The 17,195-nt window shown below is 36.4% G+C and overlaps 1 protein-coding gene across 2 annotated transcripts in view; it reads right to left on the bottom strand.

Annotated features, from left to right (window-relative positions):
• The window catches only part of LOC124551081, a 72,704-nt gene extending 59,852 nt beyond the window's left edge, over positions 1-12,852 (bottom strand). Inside the window, exons 1-3 of one of the 2 annotated variants that reach the window (XM_047126007.1) lie at positions 12,762-12,852; positions 12,603-12,668; positions 5,624-5,737 (exon numbers count right to left, since the gene is read on the bottom strand). In XM_047126007.1, coding sequence (XP_046981963.1) covers positions 5,624-5,737; positions 12,603-12,668; positions 12,762-12,767 — 186 coding nt within the window. In that variant the 5' untranslated portion in view covers positions 12,768-12,852. Of the gene's footprint in view, positions 1-5,623; positions 5,738-12,178; positions 12,378-12,602; positions 12,669-12,761 lie in introns of those variants that run through there. The other variant, XM_047126008.1, reaches the window with a different exon arrangement.
• Between the last annotated feature and the right edge of the window lie 4,343 nt (positions 12,853-17,195).

Here is a 17,195-nt window from a genome sequence, read left to right on the forward strand (position 1 = left end):
GAATATTGTCACAGAATCCAAAGAAATTCTGATCATATGTAAAGGTTGTTAGTAGCACCAGAGTTAATGTCCAGTCCCTAGCGAATAAGACAAGAACTGAAACTGAGGACAGTAAAGCAAAAGCTGATACGCTTAACTCTATTTTCAAATGCTCCTTTAGCAAGGAAAACCCAGGAGAATTGCCCCAATTTAATCCTCGTACCACTGAAAAGATGATGGAAAAGTATTAGTGTCAGTGGCATTGAGAAACAGCTGAAATCGTTAAAACTGAACAAAGCTTCACAGCGTAATGGAATCCAACAGATTCTATACTGAGTTGGCAGCTGAGTTAGCCCCTCTTCTAATTAAAATATATGTTACATCCCTCAAACAAAATCCTGTGCCCAGGTCATGGAAAAAGGCACAGGTCACACCCATCTACAAGAAGGGTAGTACAAGTGATTCACAAAACTACCATCCAATATCCTTGACACTGATTTGTTGTAGAATCTTAGAACATACTCTTGCGCTCAAACATAATGAGGTAACTTGAACAGAATGACATCCTCAATGCCAAAAACACTGATCATGTGAAACCCAACTCTTACTTCTCTCATATGACACACTGAAAGTTTTGGATCAAGGGAATCAGGAAGATGCTGTATTTCTTATTTTCCAAAAACCATTTGACTCAGTACCACACAAACACTTCTTGTCAAAAGTACAATCATATGGAGTATCAAGTGAAATTTATGGCTGGATTGAGGACCTCTTGGTAGGACGGACAAAACATGTTAGGCTGGATGCAGAGTCATCGTCAGATGTAGAAGTTACTTCGTGTGTGCACCAGGGATGTGTGTTGGGGGCTCTTGCTGTTCATGTTGTATATTAATGAACTTGTAGAGAATATTAATAGTAACCTCAGACTTTCTGCAGAGCGTGCAGTTATCTATAATGAAGTACTACATGAGAGAAGCTGCATAAATATTCTGTCACATCTTGATAAGATTTCAAAGTGGTGCAGAGATTGGCAACTTGCTTTAAATGTTCAGAAACATAAAATTTTGCATTTCACATAGGCCAAACTCGTGCAAATACCTGCGTGTAACACTTTGTCAGGATATGAAATGGAAAGATCACAAAGGTTCACTCATGGATAAAGCAGGTGGTAGACTTCAGTTTATTGGTAGAGTGCTGGGGAAGTGCAATCAGCCTACAAATGAGACTGCTTACAGATCACTCATGCAACAGTTCTAGAATATTGCTCAAGTGTGTGGGACCCATACCAGATAGGGCTAACAAGGGATACTGGATGTGTACAGAGAAGAATAGTCACAGGTTTGTTTACTCCATGGGAGAGTGTCAAAGAGATAATGAAGGAACTGAACTGGAAGATTCTTCAGGATAGGTGTAACCTACCCTGAGAAAGTTTATTAACAAAGTTTCAAGAATCGGCTGTAAATCTATGAGTATACTAGAACCCCATATGTATCACTCACACAGGGATCGTGAGGATAAGATTAGAATAATTACTGCAGGCACTGGGACATTCAATCATTCCTCCTGTGCTCCATACATGAATGGAACAAGAATAAACCCTAACAACTGGTACAAAGGGACATACCCTACGCCATATACCTCACAGTGATTTGCAAAGTACAGATGTAGATGTGGAAACATGAATCCAAAGCCTGCCATACTCTGAAGTCAGTTCAAGCTGCATACACAGGATCACCTGATTAGTCTGTTGGTCAGTGGGATAGGCAGCACCCATTTTTTCTTTAAAATAGTAAAGATTTAATCAACAAAATTCAATGATGCAGTGCAAAGCTGACACTAGGTCGATTTCGTATGATATTTTAGTTCCCGTTCCTGAATTGATACAACTATAGTTCTAATAGAGAAGAATCTGCTACAACAAATAAAAATGTATACAGTTTGGACTGGTGAACTAACCAGTTTACTTAAAGTTGTTCTTCAATGTAATTACCTCACGTTCAAGAGCAACATGAACAAAATGTTTAAATATCGATTCAGAACAACATCAAAAAATTAGATTTTATGCATGATATGTTGTTGATATTATCATTGGGTTTTACGATAATGATCATGAGTTAGAGCTCCTTTTCAGTACTTTCAATGACTTCCATGAGTAAATCTGCTTCACAAAAGAAGTTCAAAATTAAGAACATGAAATCAATTTATTCGATTTAACAATTTTTGAACAGGAAATGATCATATCAATTTTAATATCTTCCACGACGAAACATGTTCGGGCAATGTCATCCCAGCTGACCTCGCTCATCCAAAAGCACAGAAACTAAATTTCTTTTTTCCCCCATGCACTGTAAGGTAAACACTCCTTTATTGACTGCCAATCACCAATATGAACTAAACGTGATTAAACCGACATCTTTCAAAAATAAGGATGCTACTAAATTCATATTTATTTCATTCTTAGGAAATGTTTCATATGAGATTAAACATCTTCTACTGAAAAATTATAACTGTAGTGTTTCCTTCTTTAGAGACAAGAATTTAAAGAAAAAGCTTCTGAGTAAAGTGGAAAATACTTGTGATTGTTTTCCAAATCAGGAATCTATAAACTGACCTGTAATGACTACCCATGCTGTTACTTCAGTCAACAGGCAGAGCTGTGAAGACGAGATACAAGGAGCATCTGTTACGTAAAAAAGGAGTGAATGTACATAATTCTACAGTTGCTGAACACTTACCAACTACTAATCATACCCTGAAAAATTTGGAAGAGACAGTTATTTTGTACAGAAAAGTCAAAATGTGCAAATTGGATCTTTGGGAAGAACTTGAGACCTTTCAACACCCATAGCTCAAGGACAGAAATTTACTGAATGACCTGCTGCATCTTGTTTGCAGACAGTTTTTTTAAGGCTTCAAACCTATATTGTGCATAAAATCTTCGTGTGTTTGCCAGTAGCCTTTACAAGCCGCCCAAACCTCAAAATTCTAATATACATTATTTGTTCACATGTGTTTCTTTCCCCCATTATATATCTTGTGGAGATACTGATTTTACCCACTCTTGTTACTCTACATTTTTCACTATACAATGACCTATGCACGCATCTCTCGTCACATACATTTATCACAGCATGTTTACATGTTAACTTTATTACTATATGTATGATTATGTGTTTGTGGCCTTATAATAGTTTTAATGTAAGTTAGAATACTTTACTTTACAATTGCATCCTCCAACATTCTTTATTTTTTACTGTACTCACACTCCTCCCTCCACTTTCCTCAACGCATTTCCAGTTAAGGGGAGTTGGAACAGTAAAAAAAATTTTTTTCATTTTTGGATTTTTATTTCATGATAAAATTTGCAGTTTCCTGAATAAAATGATATCTATATCACTTATAAACTCACATGGGAAGTATTTTATTTTAATTTTTAAATATAATCTACACCGGTTGAAAATGTTAAAATTTTTAGGTGTATTACTTCAACATCTAATAAAATTGGTAATTTTTTTATATAGAAGGTTGTGGATTGCTGTGTTATAAAGGTTAAATTATGTGTTTATATTGGTAGCACTGTCAAAAACAGTATCGTATTGTTTCATAGTATAAACATGCATTGTATGACAAAGTGCTAAAGTTTTCCAGAGGAAAAACGACGAACAGATTGGTAAATTTCTCAAAAAGTACAGTATGATGCCAAAATCAAGTGTTTTTATGAAACATGGGTTTCACGGTAATAGATATTCGAATAAAGGGAAACACTGTGTTCAACATACGGGGTGTGAAGTTACGGACAATGAAATAGAGGCAAACTCGTCATTATCTAGAGAAACACCCATTAGTGCTTCAAAGATTAAAATCGCTGTGATACACAGTTTTCTCAAAACGAAAGTGATGTAAATGGTACGTTAGGTTATATCCTGATAGATTTTCACATCCTAACAAGGGTGTAAAGTGAATGTGTTGTAGTGCCCCCAGAATTTTACGAAAGTCTGGAGACACTTTTTTTTCAGCCGTTTCGAACACGCGTTATTTTAAAGCAGGGCGTAAGGATGAGCATGAGATACTGCACCCATTTATTGTTTGTGCAGGTGAAACTGGAAGGGAGATAATTTGACGGCACCGGCAAGTGTTCAGCGCTAGCAGAAGACATCGGCGCTGAAAGAAAGCAGAACCAGCATTCTTCAACAAGTAAGTCCACGAAAAAGTTTAAGCTGTATAGAGAGAGCTTAACATTACACCAGGCCACCGCAGTGTGTTTTGTGAACTATGTACAGGGCCAGTTAGTTCACAAAAAGACAGTGAGGTAACAAATGGACAAGCAGGAAACTTATTACTTATTGTGCCAGTTGTAAATATACTCATTCAGTTTGGAATTCTAATAAGTGTTAAGACAATTGTTTTGAAGTAAATGTTGGGTGGTTTTATGGATTGAGAGCTATTGGCAAAGGACACTCTGCAGCAGGAACAATGTGTGCCGTGACGAATATGCCACGCCCACCTTGTAGAATCGACAAGTATGCAGGATAATGTCCTGTAAAAGTTTCATGTCAGTGGCTACAGTGGTTCCTGAAATACAGCGCTGCCAAGTCACTAAATTTAACATTGTTGGGCTAGGGCGTTCCAACTCCCCTTAACACCTTTTTATGCTGCAAATGTACACCGATCTTGGCACATATGCCACCTGCCTTGTTTTCCTGATGCTCACACTCTCCATTTCCCATCAATCGGCAAGAGGCACATAACAAGATGCGACATTTTATTTGATAGGTTTCATTTCTGGACTTTAACTACTCTTACTTGTCAAGCCCTGACCATATGGGCCACTATATTTCATAATGTGCACTGACAGCATATTTTCCTTGGACTAATGTCAGTTCGTTTCATTACTTGGTGTTTTTCCAATGTGAAATTGTGAAATTCTGTAAGTACATTCTACTTTTTATGCTTTCAGTTATATTTTATGATATATGTGACATTCCCAACCCTTTGTGGGGGTCCAGTCTCTGCATGACACTAATTTTTGAGATCTAAGTTTCTAGGTTTGTAGCTACTGCTGTTACATTTGCTCCAGCTTACACATTTTTCTGAAGATGATGTGTTTACATCTATCGAAACCATAGTAAAAGGTTGCATAAAGCCATCTTGTTTTAAAAAAGCATTTGTTTTTTTGTCAAGAGTATTTATTGGTTTTATTGATACACAGCTGGTTTTGGTGCTACAACACACCATCTTCAAGCTCCCAGATACACCAAACACATCATTTATCAAACTAAATAAAAAACAGCAAAATAGTATCATAACATCTATAGGTACTTTAAAATAATAACTACATTAGACTGAATTAATACAATTTACATACATTCATGTGAAGATGGATGTACAGAGAATAAATGTAATTTTTCTTCAGAAATCATTGGATTGTTTGACAAAATCTCATTATTCTGAGGTCATGCAAGTGTACCATATTCCTACAATTCATACATCATGCAGTGGAAATGATAATTATAAAAGTAGCAGTTTACATTGTATCCTTGTTACGTAAGGAAATTTCTTGAAATCTTAATTTGCAATAAGTAATAATGGGAAAAAATTTTATTCAAGAAATGGATATTGTCTTTCCAGTATATGAAAGACTTACCCTTGCTGAAGATTCTCCCAACAGGAAAGGTGGAAGCAAAACAGGATTTATAGTTTGAGACCTCGTAAACTGCGAGCAATCGATCTTCCCAATTTTTGACTGAGAAGAATCAAGCTGCAAAGAGCACACAAGAACACCAAGTTGAAAACTGACATGTACAGATTGTGTGAAACATAATTCAAAATTAATGTTAATTTAACAATCCTTTATTTCATTTTACACACACACACACACACACACACACACACACACACACACACACACAGAGAGAGAGAGAGAGAGAGAGAGAGAGAGAGAGAGAGAGAGAGAGAAAACAGTTGTCAGATGCAGCCAACCTTGTAGGTAGGGCAACCACAGGCACACAAGATGTCGGCAGATGCATATTCTTTGGTGTTTTGGCAGACATTTGCGATTTCATTCCTGCACCATCAAAATTAATCAGATTAGTTCAAACGTGTATCGATGAAACTTTGTGTCACATAAAGACACCGGTAGGAGAAACTGAAGATTTTAAGGTGTACACTGGACTGAGACAAGGGGATGCCATTTCACCTATTTTATTTAACCTTGTCCTAGAGAAGATTGATAGAGAATTTTCTAAAACCAGTCCACAAGGGATCCAGCTACAGGGTGTGAACATTACAAGACTTGCCTATGCAGATGTAGCACTAATAAGTAGTTCCAAAAGAGAATTAATCAGAATGATGCAAAATTACTACAAAATTGCCGAGAAAACAGGATTACATGTTAATGAAGAAAAGACAGAATACCTGCCCATAAGAAAGAAAACCAGAAAAGATGCATCTCTGACTGTAGATTTATTCAATTTCAAGACTGTTGACCACTTCAAGTACCTAGTAAGTATTTTTAGTAATAACAACAGAACAGATATAGAAATAGATGCCCGTTTATCAACAGCAAACAAGACACATTTTAGTTTCATCAAAATTCTAAGAAAAAGATCACTTAGCAGTAACTTCAAAATCCGCTTATATCAATTGACCATTATACCTGTGGTGTTATATGGATGTGAAACATTAATATTTAAAAAGAAAGATGAAGAAAAACTGTTAACATTCGAAAGAAAAGTACTAAGGAAAATTTTTGGACCTGTATACGACAAAAATAACATGGAATGGAGAATAAGAAGAAATGAAGAATTAAGAGGGCTGTACAAACACCGTAACATCGTCGAAGTGCTCAAGAGGAGAAGGTTGAATTGGGCAGGCCATATAGCAAGAATGACAGAGAATAGACTACCTAGAATGGCATTCAGCAGAACAATAGAAGGAACGAGAAGAAGAGGGAGACCCAGAATCAGATGGGGGGATAACATTCGGGAGGACACAATGAGGACGAACAGCAGCAGCAACTGGACAAACAGCGCATTGGACAGGCAGACGTGGAAGAGGCTCACAGAGCAGGCGTACAGTCGATAAGGCCCATGCCACATTTAAAGTAAAAGTAAGTCGCTGCAGTCAGCCCAAGCAATTTACTCAATGTCACATTTTTCATGCAACACCCAGTGTCAACAGAAAGCATTGTTTGTTTCCGTTGCAAGCAAAATTATTTTTATAGCAAAATTTTACACAGACTTTCAACAGAACACTCCCAAATTAACCTAGTGTGATATTTCTTTTACTGACATGTATTAATAGGCACAGTAAAACATGAAGAACAAGTAGTAATACAGGAGCAACTCTGTAGCACTGCATGTTTGTTTGAAGCTGCCAGTCAGCACGGCACAGGGCAGTGCTGTCGCTGCTGGAGTACTGGTTATTCCACAAGTTCTACTCTCCCTGGTAAGACATGTCAATAAAACAAATATCCTACGAGGCTAATCTGGGACCACTGTACCAAATGGGCACATAAAATTCTGCTTTCAAAATAACTTTGTCTGCAATGAGAAACAAACTAACATTTTCTAGTGAAGCTGGGTGCTGTACGAAAGACGTAATGACCACTATTTATTTTGGCTATCTCCAGCTACACAATGAAAAAACAAAATTACAGATATTTGATGAAGCACAAGAGGAAATACGGAAGCGTCCGATCCCGCCCGTCTGCTTTGACCCATGATGTCACAAATATGGCGCAAACAACCATAAACCACGATTCCAATATGGCACATATAAAGTCGTTAAATACACATTATGAGGGCGAAAATACATCGAAAAGCAAACACACACACTTTCCAAAAAAGCCTAATGACACTAATGGGACAAACGCGGGAAATGGGGTGGTTTTGGGTGGGGGCAAACTAAATATAAACAAATTTCGACACCCACCTGCATACAAAACCACACAAAACAACTCCCCAAGTACCACTAAACACAATATAATCTGGAATCGGACACTTCCCTTGAGCTATATAGCTCAACAGCAGCTTCCGATACCATAAATTAGGATCAAACACTTCCCTTGACCTATATAGCTCAAAAACATCTCCCGATACCAATACCAACACACACAGCCACACTTTGGGATCGAACACTCCCCTTGACCTGCGCAGTGTTAATTTTATCCGTCATATCCATTCCTGAACAAAAACAACAACAGATTAATTTTACTGAAATTACCACACGACATACAGCGAGCAACACTAAATTAACCTTCACACAAAAACGTTAACTCACTGAAACGAATTCCACTACAAACACAGCCGACACTAACAATTCTTGATAATGAGCAAAAGCAAACTGAGCCCATTACACCACACAAACGAAAACCCTGAACATACCACCAGAGAGCACAACAAACCACAACACGGCGACATCTACAAACACGCCACACTCACAAACCAAACTCTGTACCATCATGACGTCACACACGACAACACCCTTACGTCATGGGTCAAAGCCGACGCGTGGGATCGGACGCTTCTGTCGACCCGCACAAGAGGAAATTCACCTGACAACTTAAGAAGGGCACCTTATACCCAAGTAGAAAGCATTGAGGATGTGCATTAGAATATTGTTACACATATGTACTACCTTCAATGTTCTCAATGACATAAAATAGTTTTAGACAGAAGTCTAAATCCTCCATCTCATGCTGTTAAATGAACGGAATTCAACCTATTACCTCCCAGAGAAACTTCCAGAGATCTCTCCACACACACAAACTTGATTATTAGGTTCTATAAAAGGAAAAAAACTAATTTTCCATTTGGATAGCAAATGATATGAAAGCAAACCTAAACACAACATCCAATGGAAAACAAATGATACAGTTTGCAATATAATGGAAGTAATTGCCAAGAACAAATAAATTGCTAATACTAAAGTCACACTAGTTGCTGACTGTTTTCTAATCTTTAATAGTATTCGTGATGTAAAATAATGAGTAGTAGTTCCACCATGTGGAAGTCTCAGACCTCTCCCTCTTCAGTACCATGTACTCTCCACCTTCCTCCCCCACAGCATTCTTAGTTGATACCTCCCTCTCTTCACCTTAACCATCCTTCAATTCCTTGTTGGAACAGTTGCTGTCTTCTCCTCAAGGGTGGGGGGAGGGAGACTAGCCAATCTCTCTTTCTCTTCCTTATAATGTTTACATGGTTCCCGTTCTCCCTAATTCATTTCAACATCTCCTCATTCTGTCCTCCCAGTTCTCCCATTCCCATTTCTTTCCTCATCTTTTTGGAATGTCAGGATGTCTGCCCTCCTTATGAAACTATCCTCTGAATGTAGCATTTGGCCAATTGTATACTCAGGTTTTTATTCCGTGATCTGAATAAAGATGCCCCCTTTTTTGTTAAACACTTCCTTGACTATTGTTACTATCAATCTTATTTCTGTGTCATATATTAGGTTCTCTGCAATACATCCCACGTGCTCAAATTTCATAGCTTATATATCTATCGAGATTTTGGGCTTCTCTTTTGCTCCCAGGAATGTGCATTGGCCCTTTGTTTTCATTCCTAGTTCTTTCCATTCTCCCAACATGACACTTCGATCATAATAATAACTGGCTACTATGCGGACAAGAAATCAATAAGTTCACATATTTTATGTCATACAGGATAGTATTTTCAGGTAACTCTTCACTTACACAAGAAGTATTTGTTGCACTAAAGAAACTAATCAGAATTATTGTGCAGTTCACATATGCACATCTTGCAGTCATGTATTTCAAGAATAATAACCACATCTTCACTGCACACTTATTCACCAATGAAACAGGTTGTCAACAATTTTTTGCAGACTGAGAGTATCAGAGACATTATCCAATACAATATTAGAAGGAGAAATGATCCACAGTTCCCACTATACATCGAATAAAATAAATGTGAGACTGATAGACTGCAGTACAGGTGACAGGGAGGGGGCAACCACACCTGACAAGGCTCTGTAACTACCTCCAAAACAGGCAATAGAGCGTACATATGGTGCTCGAGAAAGAACTGCGATTGGTTGGCCCTTACCAATCAGTTCACTGACTTGTCAACTGCAATGTCAGTTCAAATTACGGTGAACTAACTTTGGCACAGAAAGGAATGAAATATACAGCTCTAAGGCTCTTTAATCATCCAATCATGAAATTAAATGTCTGACGTAGGTGATGGGTTTTAAAATTTATATTAACATTGCTTCTCTGAAACTTCTATCCCATAGAAGAATTCTTAAACATAAGTAAGTAGTCAATTCCAAACCTGTAAATAGCTGGCACGTAGCCACATAAACAGCTTTTGGTCTATGCATTCTTTCGAAGACACATTCCACATCATAACATTTAGTGTGAAGACGATCTAAGATTTAAATAATAAAGTGCAGCACCAGTTTTGGTCCTTCAAATGTAGCATATGGAATACAGGAATTTATTCCCATTTTCAAGTACCAAGGTACTGTACTACAATTCTGCATAAAGCAAGTAGTGTTAGTGACGGTTTGGTTGTGTGTCTGTGTATAATATTTGCTTAATGAAAGAGGCACAATACATTACCATAAAAAGATTACTGCAGGGCAAGAGAAAAACTTAACTGGTGAAGTATTTCATTATTTCACAAATGTATGCTTTTCAAGAAAACTATTCATCAAGGATGAAATTAAAATATGATCTGTGCAAAACACAACTAACTTAATTTCAAGCTGAAATTTCATCTATAAATTGGTACGGCTGCTGCTAAGATCAGAAAAGGTTGTCAGTGATACTTGTCACTGATTGCAGTTTCTTCTAATAGGTATATGTGAATAATTGGATATGGGCTTCATCAAAAATCACAATGGGGGGGGGGGGGGGGGGGGGGGGGGAAATCGTGAAGTTACTGTACACAATGAATAAATACATTAGCATACTTCACACCACCACCCTGTTTTGTACATTATAATTGACTGATCTCCTGTTCTTGTACTACTGGAGAAAAAGATATACATCAGAGAGCATATGAAGTTACTGTACACAATGAATAAATTCATTAGCATACTTCGCACCACCACCCTGTTTTGTACATTATAATTGACTGATCTCCTGTTCTTGTACTACTGGAGAAAAAGATATACATCAGAGAGCATATGAAAATGGTAGATCTGTTAGTCCGCCTCCGTAGCGCAGCAGCAGCGTTACCACCTACCACGCAAGGTGGTCCGGGTTCGATTCCTCGCAAAGGGACTGGTCCATCATCATTTTCATCATCACTGACTCGGAAGTTGCCGAAGTGGCGTCAACTAAAAAGACTTGCAACATGGCGGCCGAACCCCAAAGGGATATCCCATCCAATAAATTCCATACAATCATTTCATTTTTTTCTGGGCAAAGTCTTGCATCATTCAACACTCTGCTCTGGAGGGGCACGGTTCGGGACCCTGCTCAGGTCTCCTGAATTTGTGGCTTTCATAAATCATTCTGATTGAATGACAACACAGCAATGGCCTTACTTTCAGTAATCTTATCAATCAAACAAATCGGGAAACAGATCATATAGCATGATTGTCACAACATTTAAACAGGCACTGTACAAATACTGTGCCAGTTTTACTAACAGAACCAAGTTGAGTCTCAGTAAAATACAGGAGAGATTGCACAAACTTGAACTTTATGTAACACTGAAGTTCTGTGCACGTGTGTTACGAGTTATTAGTTATAGAAAAATTAACTGTAGTGAATAATCTAGTAATCCAAATTTAGCAAAATACTGGTTCTAATCATATCTCCAAAACAGGGCGATTTTTCTTCATGTACTTACAGCGGGTACAAAATTTGATGAAAGATTAATACACTAATAAATCAGTATTTAGTTTTATTTTCTTTCCACACCCTACTAAATTCCACCCAACTGCACTGCAAAAATAAACAAGTATTTTAGACAGTTTGTACACTACACGAAGACTGTACAGAATATTAACAGTAAGTTATTCTGAGAAGGCATCAATTTAAGATCTCTCTTTTACTCGCAGATAAGACACAAACTGCATTTCAACATATATGAAAAAAATACAGTTATTTGACTTGTATAAAGTATTTTGCGATTTCAGTTAGATTGTGACCACTATTGTATAGCATTACTCTCTCAATAATTTTCACACTCTCACATACTTATTCACTGCAGAGCTATACCTTAGCCTGTAGTTTTCTTGGACGGAACATAACTATATCGTTGGCGTACTGAACTGCATATTATGATAGGTTATAATTCTTTCAAGCAAAGCACTCCCATCAGAAGTCTCGGTAAAATAACTGAACTGTATAGGAACAAGATTATGTTTCCATCTACTGCCATTCCATCACCTCAACTAAAAACAAAAAGACTCTTGATTTCGGCAATATGCTGCAAAGAACTGTCACACTACGAGTCCGTCATGTTTACGTCTATGAATACTAACACCAACAACTGAGGAGGCTAATTCTGAGGAACAACGATGTGTGAGTGGTTTCTGTGACAGTGGAAGTGGTTACTAACCTTTGCGGTAGATGTTAACAATGTTAGCGTCTTTTAAATTAGATTATAAAGATTTATTGGTACGTGAGACAAACTACTCACCTCCCCAGAGAGTGAAAAATTCAAACTGGAATCGTGCAACTCTCTCGAATCATTTAGCCCGTAGCTCTGCAAGGAAAATGTTATATTACATATTTTAAACTAAAACTGTACGGTACAACATTCATACAATTATTTTTGTTGTTGCTAAAAACAAGTTACCATCATTTCAAAATATCGCTCCCACCCCCAAAGATAATACTGTGTACTGTGTAGTGTATTGCTGTACAGTGTACTGAGTACGGTATCGAATGTAATTCATGTTAAACATCGAACTAGGATTTTGACTTTTCTCTGGTAGATGACTCATACTTCCAGTTCCATAATTTTGCCAGAGGACAGTTTACTGAATTCAGTTCCAGCGCTGAAAGAAACGAAGCGACATAGTCAAAAATCTAAGGAAATAAAGAAATCTTAGCCTCTTCTTCACTGAACATTCAGTTTTAATGTTCCTGAAAGGGAACTTCTAAAATAAAATAGGTTATTGCTCCAAAACTGGTATTATGAAGAACTTTGTCTGAAATTGTATGATAACAATAATAACATAGTTTAGTGTGGTGATTTCACATGTATCCACAGATTTTCTCTTACATGTGAGAACTTCCACAAAAAATTACATAAAATTTGCATATGACATCTGTTCCAGATGCCACAATCACATGTAAAAAGGAGTCCGCTTCTATTTGCAATCTGTATGAAGGACTTGGCCCAAAAGCGTTCAGGAAGACTTAACAATACCCCAATACTGTGTGCCGATGGCACCAATATATTACTTTCCTGTCCTCATCGGCGAAGCGACAAAACTGCCGACCCAAACTGTAATCTTATAAACTGGTTAAATAAAGTTTATGTTCTGTTCAATAAATATGATCTATACCAATTTTCGCGTGTCAAAAAAAGATATCATCAATGATGGATCATGTCAGGATGGTGAACATGTCCATACACCAAAAACTAGCCGTTGGAGTGCGAACATACAACATGCTATAGTGGAACATATACAAAGCTAAATTATTATGCGGAATGAGCAGTCCATGTCATGCGTTAAATAAAGTATGTGACACAGAAACAGTAAAACGTCCCTACTTAGCATTAATGCACTCAAAAATCATGTACTGCATTCCACTTTGATGCAATTTCTTCAAGAAGATGTTAATTACACAGAAACAAATAATTAAGACAATGAAACAAGTGCCTTTCCGTCCCACAACTAGTCATCTCTTTAAGGATCTCAATATCTTATAAGAGCTTTGTATCTACACTAAAACGACAATGTTTTTATTCATGAAAATGTGCACATTTATGCAAAAAATGAAGATGTTCACCATCACGAAACTCTGAATTCTAAAGGCATATTTATAATTCATCAAGGGCTTCGTGAAAACAAAGTAGTGTATGGCACATGGGGGTACTTTTACACAAGCAGTCACTTGAGAGTTAAGTCTTATCAGAAAGAAATCAGACCCAAAATAAAATCAATGATACAGAAACACTGCTTTTGTTCTGCATAAGAATTTATTAGTGCTAGTCTAAAATGACTTTGTTGACTGTATCTTAAATATGCATGTGTTACCATTTATACCTTACTTTTATCTGACTTATTTGTATCATTTCATAGTTATAACTGTTGGTTCTTTGTCATGACTTATTTGCAAATATGACAACATAACGTAGTTAGTATATACTTGTATCACATTGAATTTGTATCTGATGACTTTATATAGAGACATATTATAAGAACAATAAGTGTCTATGAACAGTGAGTCCTATGTAACTGAATTCCCCATAACTGTTTATATGTATATATTTCAGTGTTTCCTAGGATTTCTCCTATGACTACATGTATCAATACAGCAAGATTTCTGAAATCAATAAAAAATAAAATCATTTCTTAAAGCATGATTTGGAACTCTGAAACTTGTGAGTAACTTGCAACTCTTCTCTGTTAAACAGCAATCACAATAACATTTCATGGCTGCTGAAATTTGCATTTGTTTCTTGCTAAACCATTTCCCATTACAAGACATTTTGGGAAAGAAGTCCAAGTTTTGATTGAGAAAGTGCAATTTCAAGCTTTTGTCACAAGCCAGAAATTTTAGCAATGTGTTAGCTTCATTCATCATATAATTAGAATTACAAAATAAATACTCTATGCCAAGTGGTAGGAACTATGTTCTACCAACATCTCCATGATGTCATTATTGGTAATGTTGTTTCCCCTACATACATAAACTATAAGAAAGTTCAAAAGCTGAATGTCAAATCTATGATAAAATTAACTGAGAATGATGTGAAAGCAAAGGTTCAATTAGAGTACAGCCAGATAACCAGAGATGTAAACACAAAAAATAAACAAACAGTAAGTTAAGAAATAATTCTTATTTCAGTATCATAAAAGAGTATTTCTAGAAAATTATGATACAGTGACATTGGGTATCAAAAATAAAATAAGTGTTCTATATTTCCAATATAAAAATAAAATTTGTACCAGGAATATCTTTAAAACAATTATATAAATACAGTAACTGCTTTGTTGTATTCTCTACTTTCTAAATCTATTTTCTTTTTAATTCATAATTTTGAGAATAAAAAAAATCAGAATCAGGAAGTAAGAAATCTGAAAAATATTTTTTTAAATATATCAGGCTTTATTAAGTATAAGTAATGCTTACCTTCTTCCTTATTTCATATTTTTTGAACAAACATTTAATTTTTATATAAATATTTATTTTTGGCATATAGATTTTGTTAGGTTTTTCTTAAGTTTTTTGTTAATTCCTTTAAGCATTTGTCTATTATTTATGAGAATAAGAAATTTTTCTATTTTGTTTATTTCATCAGAGTTTTGGAGCAAAGTTCTTTTTAAACAGTGTATTGCTGCAAATATTTTCTCTGTTGCATTTAAATATTTTTTCTGTTTTAAAAAATCAAGTTGATAGCTTGAATAATTTTGTATTTGCTGCCACTGTTTTGATGTATATTTTTTTAATCTTAATAAAAATTTCTCTGTATAAATGGAATGCCTTCAGAAGAATCTCAATACTGCAATAAATTCTAATTTGTTTAAAAAATTAAATAGCTACAGGTAATTTTTTGTATGGGGCCTATTAACGACTTTAGCATTCTTTTACCAAGCACATATTTGAAATTAATGACTAATTGAGATTTTCAAATTTTTGAAGGTCAGGTTAAATTGAGATTCAATGAAGTGAAGAAGATGAAAAATAATGATAATGAATTTCACAATTTGGTACTTTTAGCTTAACTGAATTTTTTTAGTATCATTACTCTTATTCACTGCTGTGCTACTGCCCCGAGTCGTTATCTTTATCCCAAGCAATGGTCTTTTTTTTCTCCCCCAAGTGCACTTAATGTACCCACTTACTACTAGAGGGATTCTTTTTAGGTACTAACCAAAGCAGATCTTGAATAGTCAAATGGTTCAAATGGCTCTGAGCACTATGGGACTTAACTTCTAAGGTCATCAGTCCCCTAGAACTTAGAACTACTTAAACCTAACTAACCTAAGGACATCACACACACACCCATGCCCGAGGCAGGATTCGAACCTGCGACCATAGCGGTCCCGCAGTTCCAGACTGTAGTGCCTAGAACCGCTCGGCCAGTCCAGCCAGCTTGAATAGTCAACATGTAGTTGTGAGCATGGAGTTTCTCCACTTAATATTTATAAAAAATTTGAACTAAGGCTTTAGCTTAGAATGGCACTTCTCCTCCAGCACTCGGCATTTCCCCTACAGTTCTTGTCCTTAACCCTCAACACCATTGCTGCCCCAACACATGCCCTGCCGATTGCACATCTACTGGCTGTGTTATTTTGCGCACACTCTAGCTATGAAGGCATACTGAAACACAATGCCTCGGAAGTTTTTATGTGAAAACTCGAAGCTTTTCAAATAAAAAAAACATTATTAACACGTTAAATTTTTTTCTTTGCACCCACACATTTGCAACCCTCTGCCAATAGAGAGTTGCTAATTGTAGCATGTAATAAGGCCGTGTGTAATGTAATCATGTTGGTGTGTGTGAAACAGCTCAGAAAACTAAAAGTACTAATGTGAAAATTTTCTTCACACATGGTGCGCCCTCTTTGTCAGCATGACAATGTCAGACTACATGCAAGCCCTGAGAGATTTGCAACAATCTGACGCCTTAATTTCTTAGTTTCTCTGTCACTGACCATCCTAAATACAGTGCAGTCTTGGCACCATCCGATTTTCGTCTGTTTCCAAAACTTAAAGAACACACCTTCAAGGACTTAGCTTTGATAGTGATGAAGCAGTGCAAACAGAGATGAGATTGTTGTTCCATCAATGAAGTCAAAGATTCTACAGTGTTGTATTAATGAACTGGTCTCTTGTTGGGAGGATTTGTTCATCAGCAGGGTGACTATGCTGAGCAATAAATATGTACACATGAAGAATGAAGACACAGAATTTTAGTTAAATAGTATTTAAAAAGCTTTAAGAGTTTTCAGATAAATAATTCGGAGGAATTTCTTTTCAGCTCACTCTCATATGCTACAGTTTCTTGCTACTGGCAGAAGCTACGAAGACCTCTAATTCACTGCAGTTGTAT

This window comes from Schistocerca americana, chromosome 9, assembly GCF_021461395.2.
Source record: "Schistocerca americana isolate TAMUIC-IGC-003095 chromosome 9, iqSchAmer2.1, whole genome shotgun sequence".
In the NCBI taxonomy this organism is placed as follows: Eukaryota; Metazoa; Arthropoda; class Insecta; order Orthoptera; family Acrididae; genus Schistocerca; species Schistocerca americana.